The sequence below is a fragment of the Petaurus breviceps genome, unplaced genomic scaffold (assembly GCF_028583685.1).
Source record: "Petaurus breviceps papuanus isolate PSGF00001 unplaced genomic scaffold, PetGlider_PUasm1.0 90416, whole genome shotgun sequence".
In the NCBI taxonomy this organism is placed as follows: Eukaryota; Metazoa; Chordata; class Mammalia; order Diprotodontia; family Petauridae; genus Petaurus; species Petaurus breviceps.
Window position 1 is genome coordinate 3,558,308 of NW_027187244.1, and position 16,109 is coordinate 3,574,416.

The following is a 16,109-nucleotide window of genomic DNA, read 5'->3' on the forward strand; positions in this document are numbered from 1 at the left end:
ATAACTTATCACAGAAAATCAAAATACATCATTCACCATGTCACAACGCAACAATTTATCACTAAAATAGCCACATAGTTTTCACCAAAGTGGTCACACAGTACAGTACTTTCAGCAAAGTACAATCATTTAGTAACTCAATGATTGAATCATACTTAATTCAATGAGTTTTAAGGAGAGCCTCCTTAATCCTTAACTCACTCATCCTAAAGGAGGCCTCCTTAAGTCAAAATTCTCCACTCATAGGGTGCAATTAATTAACAATATCGGTCACTAATCAGTACTCTCTAAAGGGATAGTGGAAAATACACAGGCCATCCACCCCAGGTCACAAGTAAGTTACAATTTTATCAGTCACTACTCAGTATCCATGGAGAGGTTTTTTCATCTTGATTCAGGGCAGGCTTTCAGCTCCCGTGATTCCTCTTCCATGGTCCCAGCTCCCACCTGAATCTAACCAAATGTCACTTGGATTCAAAGGCAGACAGCTCCCAGCTTCCTTGTCCAACTTCACATGTAGTTCCCACTCCACATTGAAGCTCACAGTGTCCAGTCCATCTCAAATCCTTCACAGTTCTTCCTGGGAGGAGAAAACTTAACAGAGCCAGAGATAGACAAAGTATCTACACCACAGTCATGCTCCCTCTGGCTGCTCCAGCTGGCCCTCAAAAGTCTTCAGCAGCTCTAGCTGGATCTCAGAAGTCTTCAGCAGCTCTGTTCTCAAAAGCAAAATCACTTTCTCCCATTCTCAAAATCCAAATTACTTTCTCCTTTTCTCAGAATCAAAATCACTTTCTCCATGGAAGTTCTAATCCAGCAGCAATAGCCCAGCCTTCAGATGCTCACTGAGAGAAATTCTCTCTCTCTTCCCGGCAGCAGCTGCTCTGCCTGGATGATTGTCCCAAGAAATTCTGACGTCCAGCTTGTGCTGCTCTTCCTTAAATACAGTATAGCTCCTCCCTGTTCAGCCCTTTCCTGTTATGTCAGCAACAGAGGATCATGCCTTCTGTTTCTTTAACATAGGCTTAATTTGAAACTAGGTGCTAAGTCCCTCTTAGCTTAGCAATACAAAGGGATCTTCAAAATTCATTACTATTACAAACATCAATGTATATATAGTTCTATATTTTAAAGTAGATAATGGACATTACATTTGTAATTCAAATGTCGATGAAATGTTATACTCAAGGATGAAGTCAGATTCTGAAAATAATCAAGTTATGCCATGGTGAAAAGAATCTTTGGAAAATTCTTAACTTTTAATCACAAACATACACTATTGGAAATTACATCTGCATTTTAAGTTATCTTTTATGATATTTAGAGGCATCCCCTCTAGGTTATACAACTTTTCTCAATCCTTTGATCTTTCTTCTAAATTCAGTGAATTTTCATTAGTATAACTGGACTATGTTGAAACAAAAGCTGGAAGTTTGTAAGAAATAATGCATATGTTAGTGGGGGGGGGGGTTGATGGAGGCACTCAAAGTTGTGCTTTTCTAGAAGAAAAATTAAAATGAATGTCTATTAAAAAAGCACTAGGCTAGTAGTCAGGAGACTGCAAATTCCAGGTATGCAAATAACTCATTTGAGATTAAGAAATGCAATTGTTCTTGATTGCTCTCCTTCTTACTGAGTTTGATTGGAAGATGTCTCCATTCCCTTACATCTGATACAATTTGAGAATCTATGAAGGTCATACAATAGCAGTGATTTCAAAGTGAAGGATTCATTATTATGATATTGAATCTGATGTAAGGATGTATTTGGAGGGACTAGGATATTCTTAGGATGGAATAAATTTCCTATGAATTTGAAACATTATAAATTGCTCTCTAATAATCTGCTTGTGATAGAGGTTAAAAACAAACAAATGCTACATATGCAATTTAGTTTCATGGCATTGAGCAGACTCACTTCAATATTCTTTAAAAATCCAGTGCACACTCTAATCTTCTTTTTTTCTGACCAAATAAAAGCGTATTTTTAATGACTGGATTTATTTGGATCACAATGGAAGTAAAAAATGTAACATGGAAATTAATGGTATCAAAAATTAACTTTAGCAGGAGAAACCACAAGAAATAAAATTGCTAAGGAGAATACTCTTTTCCCATAATTAAATTATCCTGTATATATTATCTGATGTATAATTAGCTGTTATATACTTGGCAATGGTGAGAAGAGAAGAGATGAATACAACATAATCCCTCCCCTCAAGCAAGGTGATAATTGTGAGTATTTTGATAATTTACAGTTATAAAATGTTTAGTAATTTGTAAAGTTCATCAAATAAGATAACAAATGTAAAGTGATAATCATAATATTTGGAAATACTATATGCTATATAAATGTTATCTGCTATTGATTATTATTATAAAAACATGAAATATTTAGTACAATTATTAGTACACTGATTTTATAGATGAATATGGTAAAGTTCAGAGATCTTAATTGGTATGACAAAGGTGACATTGCTTCTCTAAGTCTGGTGGTCCATCCTCTTTGCCAATGGTCTACACACATCATTGATCATCAACTTCTAGCAATAATTGTTACTCTTTAAAAAAAATATTTCTGCTAAATATTCTATGGATGATATGTGGATCTTTACAACTGAGCTGCTGCTGCTATGACTGGATGGATTGGAGTTAAGATATTATTGTCCTAAAAGGGCATCAGTGGGCATAGTGATGAAATGAGAAAGGTTTGAAGTGTGCAGTGGTACAAAGACGTCGACTGAGCAACTGTGAATGACTGAATGATAAGTGTGATCATGTGAGAGACAGACCCCATGATTGACTATCAGTTATCAGAAGGGAGGCTAAGAACTAACCACTAGATCCATATACCAAAGTGATCATTAAAAAGTGGAAAGGACCTGCTTGTACAGAAACACACATATGTATGCAATGCATATTTTATATATAAACATAAGTATATATGTATATGTGTTTGCATACATACACACATATATACATAAACACATGTATATATATACATGCACACATGTATATACATATACACATACAGCAGTTCTTTTTGTGGTAGCAAAGAATTAAAAGTTGAAGGAATGCACCTCAATTGGGGAGTAGCTGAACAAGTTGTGGTATATTTATATAATGGAACTCTATTGTGCTGTAAGAAATAATTGATGATGAAGATTTCAGAAAAAACCTGGACATTTATAAACTAATGCTGAATGAAGTGAGCAGAGCAAGAAGAACGTTGTAAATAGTAACAGTAGTAATGTGCAAAAATCAGCTATGATTGATTTAGATCTTCTCAGTAATGCAATGGTCAAAGACAATTCCAAAAGAGTCATAAAGGAAAATGCTATCTACATTTAGAGAAAGAACTATGGATATGGAATACTGATTGAAATATACTATTTTCACTTTGTTTTTTAGTTTTGTGGCTTTTCCCTTTTGTTCTGTTTCTTCTTTCATAATATGGCTATTGTGGAAATGTTTACATGATTGCACATGTATAACATATATCAGATTGCTTGTCATCTTGGGGAGAGGGGATGGGAGGGATAAAAAATTTGGAATTCAAACTTATTTAAAAATGTTGAAAATTATCTGTACATGTAATTGGAAAAGTACTATTTACAAAAAAATGACCATTTTTTTTCTACCCTTTGATTTGCTAATCATCTGCTTTATCATAGCATATGGCAGCCTCCTTAGGAGCCTTTTGAAAACTTCTGCTCCATATCACATTACCTTACTAGTATAAGAATAAAGACAGATCCAAATAACTGTGATAGAAATTTGAGAACTGAATTTGGAGAGAGATGATTGGGAATTAAATCATTGTTATGCTATTTGCTACATGAGTAACTTTCGGCAAATCAGTTATCCTCTGTGGATCCAGGCAAGATCATTTAAAAATTATTGGATTAACTGAAAGCCATGATCAAAAAAAGAGCCTAAAAATCATCCTTCAAGAAATTCTCAAGGAATATTACCCTGATATTCTAGAACCAGAGGGCCAAATAGAAATTGAAAGAATATACTGATAGCCTCTTGAAAAAGATTCCCCCCCCAACCAAAAAAAAAAGCTAAACTCCAGGTTCGAGGTGTATCAGCAATGCCATATTCACAATGCCTATAGAGATTACAAATATGCTGATATAATTATCCATCACAAAATACGTCAGGTTTGCCATTTGGGGAAATAAACTAGAAAATTTATTAAGATACCAAAAGACTGAGTCCCAAAACCAGAAAGTGAAAGCCATCAGAGTAGTTATGATATTGGCACAGGTAGATAAAGTATAAAGCACCCACATTCTCAAGCCTTTAAAACAGAATAGGCTACCTCAGGCAAAGGTCCTCCTCTCCCCACTCACAGCAACCACCCAGCGCCCTGGAAGCACGCTCCCAGCAGCTCCGGCCCCTGGCAGTCCTCAGCAGGAGTCCTTAGCAGAAAGTCCTGCTCCCAGCAGCTCCAGCCCCTGGCAGTGCTCAGCAGGGGTCCTAACTCAAAAAAAAAAAAAGGCAACCGCCACCAACTGCCAACCGCAGGACCGTTAGCTCGGCTTTTTTTTTCTCTTGCTCTGCTATGTCAGCACGTCCATGGGGCATGGGAGATCTTTAAATCCCATAACCCTTACACGAGGTCAAGGAGAAAATACTACAAGCAGCCAGGAAGAAACAATTTGAGTACTGTAGAAACACAATGAGGATAACACAAGATCTAGGAGCTTCTACATTAAGGGATCTAAGGGCTTGGAATATGATATTCTGGAGGTCAAGGGAGCTAGGATTAAAACAAAGAATCACCTCTCCAGCAAAACTGAGTATAATGTTTCAGGAGAAAATATGATCATTCAATGAAATAGCAGACTTTAAAGCGTTCATGATGAAAAATCCAGAGCTGAACAGAAAATTTGACTTTGAAATACAAGAAGCAAGAGAAGCATGAGAATGTAAACAGGAAAAAGAAATCATAAGGAACTTATTAAAGTTGTACTATTTACATTCCTATATGGAAAAACAATAATTGTAACTCATGAGACTTTTCTCAGTATGGGAATAAAGTTGAAGGGAATATATATGTGTGCTTGTGTGTGCATATGTATATGTATATATACATTTATATGTTTATATAGGAGGATGTATGTGTGTATAAATACATATGTGAGTGTGTACATGTATACATAGACAGAGGGCACAGGATTAGTTGAATAGGAAGGGATGATATCTAAAAAATAAAGAGGTGAGAGAGGAATATAATGAGAGAAGGAGATAGAGAGAGATAGAATATCTCTTATAAAAGAGGTAATAGAAAACTGTTACAATGGAGGGGAAGAACAGGAAGGCAAAAGGGAATGGGTCAACCTTACTCTCATTGAATTTGGCTTAAGGAGGGAATAACATACACACTCAACTGGGTATCTTACCCAACTGGAAAGTAGGGGAGAAGGGGATAAGAGTGGGGATAATAAAAGGGAGGGCAGAATTTGGTGGAGGGTAGTTAGAAGCACAAACTTTTGAAAAGGGACAGGGTAAAAGTAGAAAATAGAATGCATGGGAGCAGGATAGGATGTAGGGAAATATAGTTAGTCTTTCACAATATAGCTACACTGGAAATATTTTGCATAACTACATATATACAACCTATATTGAATCATTTATCTTCCCAGAAAGGGCAGGTGATGAGGGAAGAAGGGAAAGAATCAGGAAATCAAAATTTTAAAAACAGATGTTAAAAAAATAGTTGTTGTTGTTATTTTTTACATACAACTGAGAAATAAGATGTACAGGCAGTGGGTATAGAAATTCATCTTGCCCTACTAGAAATTCAGGGGGATATGGAAGAGGATGTAAGAGAGAGCAGATTGGGGAAGGGGTATTCAATAGGATCACTATTTGGGGGTGGGGGTAGGGGAAAGACAAGGAGAAAATTTGTCACTGAAAATCTTGTGGAAATGAATGTTGAAAACTAAAAATAAACAAATTTTAAAATAATTAAGTGGAAATAAAAAAAAAGAAGTCGTGCTAACAAAAGTGATGAAAATCTCCATACCCTTTGACTCACAGATCTAATTGTTTGGCATCTAAACCAGGAAAATCAAAGATAAACAGAAAGGTACAGTATACACCAAAATGTTTAAAAAACTACTTTTCTGTAGAAGCAAAGAACTTGAATAAAAGTAGACCTCTGTTGATTGGGGAGTGGATAAATATATTGTGGTTCAAAAATGCAATAAAAGGTTAATGCTCTGTAAGAAATAGTGAATACAAACCACGTAGAATCATGAGAAGACTTATATGATAATTCAGAATGAACTAATGTAACACCAATGCAATATTCAAAGTGCCAACAATCACCATAACTATATCTGTGTGGTGCTCAATCACAAAATATAATAGAATCCCCATACAGAAGACAGAAGCAAAACATTTATTATGACACCATAAAATCTAATCCCCAAATCAGTAAGCTGATTCCATTCCGGTAGCAGAAAAGTTAATAAGCCATAATAGCACAGAGTCACACCATCCTTTAGCCTTCCTACAAACCAACATTTACTCACAAAATTTAACTGTCTCCATTGGGTGCATTCTCTCCTCCCTCCAGTCTAGCTGCTCTGATTCCCAGATTCCTGTGGGCTCTGTTCCACCCTTCAGCAAACTTCTCCCACCACAGGATCCATGTGATTACATTCAGCCTATTAGTGGGCAGGGTTTATCTTCAAATCAGGGGAAGTCTTCAAATTATATATGGCTTATTAAGGGGCAGGGAAGACCTTCAAATTACCATTACCATTACAATTGAGCATAAAAAAATTTTACAGTATTTTATACACACACACACACACACACACACACACACGATGACTTCAACAATGTAAATGGGAAGAACAAAAAGAAAACCAATTATGTTTGCCAAGACTGACCCTTGAACACAGATGTGAGAAAATATGTCATTTTCTTAGCAAGGTCATGGGGCACTATGGATGGGAAATATTACAGATACCACAGACCTTGATTAATATTTTCATGTTTTGAGCTACATTTCTTTTTTTATTCACTATAAAAGATGGCTCTCTAAGTAGGGGAAGAGGATGAAATATATTGAGAAATGAAATTGACATAAAAACAAAAGATACCAATAAATCATCTTTAAAAAAAAATCCATGGTGCTGTCTACATCCTTTAATTCAGAGTAATGTGATTTAGTTTAACTAATGTGATTTTTTGAAGTTCTATGTTTTTATCCGGATATTTGGTTTTAGTGATTTTTCTGTGGTTTGTAACGTCAATTTTTTTTTATCATTTTAAGCAGTGAAGTATGCCATGTGCATTGAAATTTTTACATTATCACATATTTGTTTCCAATCAATTACCATTATCTACTTTATCCCTTGTGGTAGTAGTATCAGTCTCAATTGATATTTTTCTTTGTCTATAAGATGCCATGATTTTTATGTTATCAAAATTAATTGCTTAAACATAAATCTATCCAAACCAGCTTGAAATAGTTTTAATAACATTTTGGATTATCATTCTAGGCCTCTCTTTACCCACTTGTTAAAAAAATGTTTTGATAATATATTTGGAAAATCCTAGGCATTGAACTAAAAAGCTAGTTGAAACAGTAATTTTAGCAAAGTAACAAAATTTTATTAAACATATACCTTATGCCCATATAAATCATCATTATTTCTATATTTCAGCAAGAAGAAATAGTAAGAGATATCACACATAATAACCATAGACAGCTAAAATACCTGGTAGTATACCCTGCTAGACAAACCCAAGAAATACATGAACCTAATTATAAAACATTTTTATACAAATAAAGTCAGATTTAAATAACTGGAGAAATACTAATTTTTAATGGGTTAGCAGAGCCAATATAATAAAAATGACAATTCTACATCAACTAGTTTGCTTATTCGATGTCATCACAATTAAATAATCAGAAAATTATTTTTTGACCTAGAAAAAATAGCAAAATTCCTTTGAAGAAGAAAAGTTCAAGAATATCAAAAGGAACTAATAAAAAAATGTAAAGGAAGAAATTCTAATAATACCAATTCTTAAACTATATTCTAGCAATTCCAATTCTTAAACTATATTATAAAGCCATAACTATCTGGTACTGGCTAAGAAATAGAAAGGCACATCACTGAGAGACAGTAGATATACAATACACATTACTAAATGAGTACAGTAAGTTTATTTGACAAATGTAAAGATGTAAGCTTTGGGGATAAGAATTCACTTGAGTTAAAAAAATAGTTGAGAAAAATAGAAGGCATTCTGGTAGAAATTGCATATGGACAAATATCTTATACCCTTTACCAAGATAAGGTCAAAATGGATATATGATCTAGATATCAAGGGATATATCATAAGTAGATTAGAAGAATATAGAACTTACTGCATATTACATGGATAGGAGAATAATTTCAGAATAAATAAGAGATAGCAAGGATTGTAAGACATAAAATGGATTATTTTGATTACATTAAACTGAAAGGGGTTTCTACAAATAAAATCAGTGTTGCCAAGATGAGAAGAAAAGCATAAAATTGGAGAAAATTTATAAAGTTTGTCATAAAAAAGTCTCATATCTCAAATATTTAGAGAACTTTGCCAAATTTATAAGAGTATGACTATTTCCCCAATTGATAAATGGTCAAAGGATATGAACAATCATGAAGAATTTAAATTATATTTGATCATGTGGAAAATAATTCTCTAAATCACTATTGATTAGAGAAATGCAAATTCAAACAAGTTTTAGATATCATCTCACATCTGTCAGATTGGGTAAAATAATAGAAGGGGTAAATAACAAATAGTGGAGGGAATGTGGACAAATTAGAACACTAAGACACTGTTGGTGGAACTCTGAACTGACTCAACCACTTTGGAGGGCATTCTGGAATTTTGCTCAAAATTTTATTAAACTGTGTAATCCTTTGATCCAGCAAAATCACTATTAGGTACATTTCTGAACATGATCAGGGAAAAGGAAAAAAAATTATATGTTCTAAAAATATTCATGGCAGCTCTCTGGGTGATAGCAAAGAATTGTAAATTAAGAGGATGTCCATCAATTGGGAAAAACTAAACAAGTTGCAGTATATGATTATGGTGGAATACTACTGTGCTATAGGAAATGATGGCTAGGTTGTTTTTATAAAACATTGAAACACTTGGATGAAATAATGAAGAGTGAAATTAGCAGATTCAAGAAAATATATATGGTATTGGCAAAATTGTTCAAAGAATAACTGGAAACAACTAAGCTATTCTGAGTGTTATAAATATTCAAATAAACTAAAAAGCCCCTATGAAGAAAGATGCTATCCAGCTCCAGAGAAAGAAATGATAAATAGAATTATTCATAGTATGGCTTTGTGTGTATATGTGTGTGTAACAGTGGCCTTCTCTAATTCAGGGTAGGAGGTCAAAGTTTGAAACTTAAAATGTAAGAAAAATAAATTTAATTTAATTTTTTAAAAGGTGGATTTATCCTATAAGAATCCTTTTGCACTGACATTCTGTATCCTCATATTAAGAATGCACATCTGGGTTGACCTATATACAGAGCAATGTATTACTTTATTTGCATTAAGAAAGGTGAGAAAATGGAAAGGCAATCTCAAAGAGAAAAAAAAGCATCATGGCTTAGGCTGATGCTTTGTAGTCAGTGGCAAATTTGTAACAATCATGAAATCTGAAGAAAAGCAAGGCTTCCAGCTTTTCTTGAGCTAAGATATAGCATTATGTGTGTTATCAAGTTTGATATATGATGATTTCTCAAAATGCCAAATGTTTCACCATTTACATGTTTACAGAACAGAAATATATGCTAAACAGTTTTTTATGTACATAAATAGAATTTGGGTATGAACTGCCATTTTGGATTATTCACATCATAGATAATTTTCTCATGAGTAAGAGCACTTACAACATGTAAATCTGCATTGAAATATATTTTTCTTTATGAAATTAACAGATTTTCTTGGAAGATGAGGGCCACAAATAAATTTGTGATTCTTTCATCAATAGGAAGATCAATTTGATTTTTTGTGGTGAATTTTCATTCATTAAACCAAAACTTTTGGAGCATTTAATTATAACATATAGTACATATTGAAAAAAATTGTTTTAAACAGAAATTCTACTGAATGACTTAAATTTAGCAAACATCAATAATAAAAAATATAAAGTAACACTGGAAATAAGTATGAAGAAATTATACCTTGTTTTTTTTTCAAACTTTCCTATATGGACTGAAAAAAGCGGGCAACAACATGCACAAAATTCATGTTATTTATTAGAATATTCTAGCATAAATTATTATCTAAGATAAATGAGAAATTCTAAAAACAACTACAAAAATTTTCATTTATTGGTGAATCCAAATCTATTAACACTGTTGTTTTCATTTAAAAAAAAACATAGTTTAGCAAAAAGAAACATTGTTTTCTAATTTTATATAGGAGAATATTCTTATTTTTAAAATAGAGGTTCTGGTTATATCCCAAAAGTTTCATTAGCATGGGGAGTAGCATACACACTACAAATTATTAGAAACTATGATTGCCATGCAAATTTCATACCCAGTCATAGTGCCAATGCCAACAGAGTTAAGAATTATGCATTCATTAATGTCATTACATCATCATTTACAATGTAAAATAATGTTGACCCACTTAAATACTTTTCATTTTTTCACAATTCAAGATACTTCAGTTAGAACTTTTAAAACTATATTTCCTTTTAAGCTCATATAAGATAACATCAGATGGAAACTATGAAAGCTTTTGCAATTTTTAGATAGACAAAAACTATTTATATCTATGAATTGGCTACCTAATTATTAATTAGAGAAATGCAAATTAAAATAACATTGAGATATAATTTTACACCTATCATATTTGCTAAAATTATTGAAGGAGAAAGCGACAAATGTTGGTGGGAATGCAGAAAAATTGGAATACATACCCCCTTACGTTTTCCATGATATTTTTATGGGTAAAAGGGAAAGGAAGTTTTCCCCAGGATGAAATCTAGGTTTGAGTTGGGAGAATGAAGGAACAAAAAGGTTATGGGCTAACTTTTACATTTCATTGTTCACTGTTACTGCTATTTCCACACAGGTCTCTATTAGCTAGGTATAACTCTACTATGGTTAAAATTAGAAAAGAAATATTCATTCTGTAAATTATAATGAATAGGAAAGGGGTATTACTGACTCAAAAATAAAGTTTTCTGATTTCTAGAGCTTCTTAGTATAAAAAATTATATATTCCATCAATCTGTATAGTGCCAGAAATTTATTTAAGATCTTACAATCATAGATTTAGAGTTGGAAAGGACCTGAGTCATCCTCTAGTCCAACCTTCTCATTTTATAGATGAGGACTCTGAAGCCTAAAGAAGTCAAGACACTTGCTTGAGGTCACATGTGTAGTAAATGTAACAATTGAATTACACTCTATATCCTTTCTCTATTGTACCTCATCACCCCCTTTTCTAATAATAAAATTTCTTATAAAGAAATGTGAAAGAGAAAAATAAAACTAATCTAATGCTTACTTGGCATCAATGAATCAATAAATAAGTATTTAATAAATGCCTATTTTGAACCAGTCATTGTATCAGGCAATGGGAAGATAAAGACAAAAGCAAGATGATGTCTGCCTTCAAGGAGCTTTTATTCTAATGGGAAGAAAATCAGGGATTCCAGTAGACAGAAGTAAGAAAGGAAACTATCTCAGCCTTGAAAAAAGGCTACCATCAGCAGTGGTAGATTATAAGAGGCAATAATCATATTAGTTCTATTAATTTCTATGGAGATACTTTTAAATGTAATCTGCAATATCTCTCAGCGTGAGTTGTTTTTAAGGGTAAGCATACATGGTTCCTATTGACTAATATTAGGGTAATACCAGTACTGTGTAATGATGATTGAATTTTTTCTCTTATAAGTGGCATTAGGGTTTGTTCATTTATGGAGACTGTTGTGAGCCTGCTTTTATGTTTTAAATAATATTAAAATCATATTTGTAAGTATATTATTTACAGGTTAAACTTTACTTAGGTGACCCTTCCTATTGAAGTCCTTTCCTGATCCTACAACTTGTTAGTTTTCTTTCCCTCCTCAAATTTTCTTGTGATTGTATATCTTTTTCATCATATTGCAATAATGGAACATAAGCTTCTTGAGGTCCTTTATTTTGGTCCCAGTGCCTTGTATGTAATTTATATTTAATAAATGCTAGATTTCATTGAATTTACTTGGGAGGAAATGTTATTTTTGTCATTATTAAATCCATCTAAGGTCTCAAACCTCCAAAGGTAATTATCAACCCCAAATGAGTGGAAGAGTAGATATAAATTTATGTGATTGGTCCATTTGTGGTGGTAAAGTAGCTTTTCTTTGTCACACCAACAGGTACATCTATTACGAAATGCTGGCGATGAAGTTACCATCACTGTTCAGTATTTCAGGGAAGCTCCCTCATTTCTGAAGCTCCCATTAGGTAAGAACAAAAGGGGAAAATTCAAGGATAAAGGTAGAATTCCCTTCCTTCATGCCAAATTTATCCAGAGTTGCACTGACAAGAATGTAAATATTTTATGAAGCCATATATTGAAAAGAAAGGAATTATTTTGCTACTTTAGTAATATACTGTTCTATATTCTTAAGATGTTCTGAATTTTAAACTACCTTGTGACTGCCCTTTTAAATTTAACTAGTTGCCAATGTGCACCTTTTTTCCTTTTCTTAGATTTACCAATGATATCCACATGCATTCCTTATTCATTCTGTTGACACTCTAGGCCAAAATGGTTGATGACTTTATTACTCTGGGCTCTGATTTTTTTTCTTCTAATCTATTTGGATATTTCTTCTATTTGCATAGATTGCAACCTGTCCATGCCTTAATAGATTGCTTAGTGAAATTTGTGATTAAATCATCAATAAGTATATATTAAGCACCTTCTTTGTGCTAGGCACTATGGTAAGTGCTTGGGATATAGAGAAGACTCAAAATAAACCCTGGTCTCAAGGAACCCACACTCTAATGGGGGAAGGGAACAGCATGGTAATAATTACCTTGCTGTGTATGTGACCCTTCTCTAAACAACTTTTCTTTTGTGGCGACATCATGCTGTGACCATAACCATGAGGGTTTTGTTGTTGTTTTGAAGGTGGGGAAACAAGGCAATTGGGGTTAAGAGACTTGCCCAAGGTCACACAGCTAGAAAGTGTGTCAACTGTCTATGGTCAGCTTTGAACCCAGGTCCTCCTGATTCCAGGGCCTGTGATCTATTTACTTCACCACCTAGTTGCCCCTATGACCATGAGTTCCTGCAGGCTACATTTGGTCTTACAGCTCTGAAGACAAACTCTGGCAACATGTACAATGTTGAAAGGGCCTCTAATACAATCAATAGTGAAAATTGTATGCCTATCACCTAAGCTTCATCTGAGAGATGAATAGAAAGACTAAACTTGGTAGATGTGGTCAGAGCTGATGATATTTTGAGCCATAGCAAGTCCTGAAAGCTCCCAACTAAGGGCTAGAGGTCTGGTGAATAAAATAGCCACTAATCCCTTGTCCTAGAAAAATTAAAATTTATGATGTAAGCATAAAATTGCTTATACCTCAGTTTTTTTTAACATCAGACCAATTTAATAGTTTTCTTTTCTCTGAAATATGCCATTAATACAACACTTTAAAATTAATATAATTCAGCAAATTATATATTTTTTTTTTCAAAAAGGCCATTACTTACCTAGGCAGAACAACAGAAGTAGTTGACTGAGTAAATTAAATGATATGTATATTTGAAAACAAAGTCAAATAAGAGAAGATTCATGTTCTAAAGTTTTTAAAAGTAGATGAAATTCATTAGTATAAGAAAATTCCTTAATTAATGAAAGTAGGGAGCAACCAAATTATCCTGATGTTTACTTTAGAATGAAAAGAAAGAATGTATAGAATAGTATGGATGAGGGAAAAAAATGTCATAAAGAGGTGAAATGACATTAACCTAGACATAGGCAAATTAAGTATATTTTCATCTACTTTGTTTAAATTAATACAATTAAGTTAATAGTAATAATTTAAATGCATGCAACACTGTAGTTTATATAAAATAAAAAATTAAATTATAAAATGTTTAAATCAATAAAATATCTATATGTAAATAGTGCTCAAAAAAGACAGTGGTAAAAACAGAAGGGAAGAAAGCATTTAAGTATCTTATAAGAGAGATACAGGATTTCCCAGAAGTAAGAAAAGGAGGTAGGAATTATGGCTCATAGTTTGTATAGAAGTATATGACTATATCCTTTAACACAGATACTGTGGTTTGTTAGAAAGAGTGATCATTTTGGAGTCAGAACACCTAGGTTTAGGGCAGGTAGGTAGCATGGTGAATAGAATGCTGGCCCTGTAATAAGGACAACTCATCTCAGTTTCCTCATTTGTAAACTGAGCTAAAGAAGGAAATGACAAAGCCCAAATGGGGTCAAAAAGAATGAGACACAACTGAAATGACTAAAAACAACAAAAACCCTTGGTTTGAATCCTGGTACCAGTGACTTTGGGAAAGTCATTTTCCTTAATATGGCTCTGATTTCTTCAAATATAAAAAGGGAAGGTTGTTTTTAAAAAGGTGGGGCAGGGGGAGGGGGAGAAGGAAGGCTGGAGTAGATAATGTCCAAGGTTTCTTAAACCTCTTGAAGCAATGTAATGAGATGTAAAGAATTCGAGTTGGGAGCATCTTGAGTTTCAAAATTATATCTTATAGTTACTAGCTATGTGATGATGTTAGTGAGTTAGCCCTTCTGAACTTTAATTTTGAGACATCTAAAAATGGGGCAATAATATATATATACATATATATATATATATCATCAAAAGGTAGTAGTGAGCATCAGATGATACGATGTGTATTAAATGTTTTACAAAGAGGAACTGTATAAATGGGAAATGTTTTATTATCATTTCCCCAATGAACAGTTAAAATTGAATAATAAAATTTAAATTATTAATGTTTGAGTTGATAGTTTTTTAATTTGAATGAAAGGGGAATGTCAACCTAAAGAAAAACCAAATAATGATAGCTGAATCCATCCCAGTCCCTCCCAGCTACTAATTCCTTGCCCTCTAGAGTCATTCAAATTAATCAAAAATTATTTAAGCTTTAATTATGTGCTAGGTATTGTGCTGGAACTGAAGACAAAAGTATATAGAATGAAACTGTCCCCATTTAAAATGAACTTGCATTTTAATGAGGAAAGATATTGTGTGACCATAAATACATATACATATCTATATATCCAGATATAGTATAAAGTTGTCAGCTAGGTGGAGCAGTGGATAGCACCAGGTATGGAGTCAGGAAGATCTGACTTTAAATCTGACCTCAGATACTTAATAGAATTGTAATCCTGGGCAAATCACTTAACCCTGTTTGCTTCAGCTTCCTCATCTGTAAGATGAGCCAGAAAAAGAAATGGCAAACCACTGCAATATCTTTGTCAAGAAAACCCCAAATGGAGTTACAAAGAGTCAGGTGTGCATGAAACAACTGAACTAGAAAATAACATAAGGTTAAATATGAATAGATATAAAGCAATTAAATACAAGGTGGTTTGAAAGGGAAGATACTAGGAGTTGGGGGAATAAGGTAATTGATTTCTCGTAATTTTTATTTCCTTTAGCCTTATAATAATGCTGCATTTCATTTACTCTATATTTAACTTGAATGTGTATTTTTATTTTTATTTGCTGACTCTCCAATTAGAAATTAAGCTTCTTGAGCTCAGGGGCTGTTTTACTTTTGTCTGTGTCCTTAGAATTTAACACATTGCCTGGAACACTTCAAGTGCTTAACAAATGCTTTTTGTTTGATTGAAAATCATGTTACTCATCAGTAGAATAGTATTTGAAAAAGATAAAATCCAATACAGATTTTTAAAGATAAAGACATTTGAGATATCTGTGACCTCTTAAATGTAATATTGATATATTCTTTAAGCTTATGAAGCTTTCCTTGATTGAAAGAAAATTGAACACAAGTTTGTCTAGAAAACCAGTTGTCTTTTGTCTAGCTT

The 16,109-nt window shown here is 33.1% G+C and overlaps 1 protein-coding gene across 2 annotated transcripts in view; it reads left to right on the top strand.

The window, feature by feature from the left end:
* LOC138177447 (gamma-2-syntrophin-like) overlaps positions 1-16,109 on the top strand; it is a 404,566-nt gene that overhangs the window by 337,482 nt on the left and 50,975 nt on the right. For both annotated transcript variants that reach the window (XM_069108636.1, XM_069108637.1), the window contains exon 7: positions 12,432-12,519. In XM_069108636.1, coding sequence (XP_068964737.1) covers positions 12,432-12,519 — 88 coding nt within the window. The remainder of the gene's footprint in view (positions 1-12,431; positions 12,520-16,109) is intronic.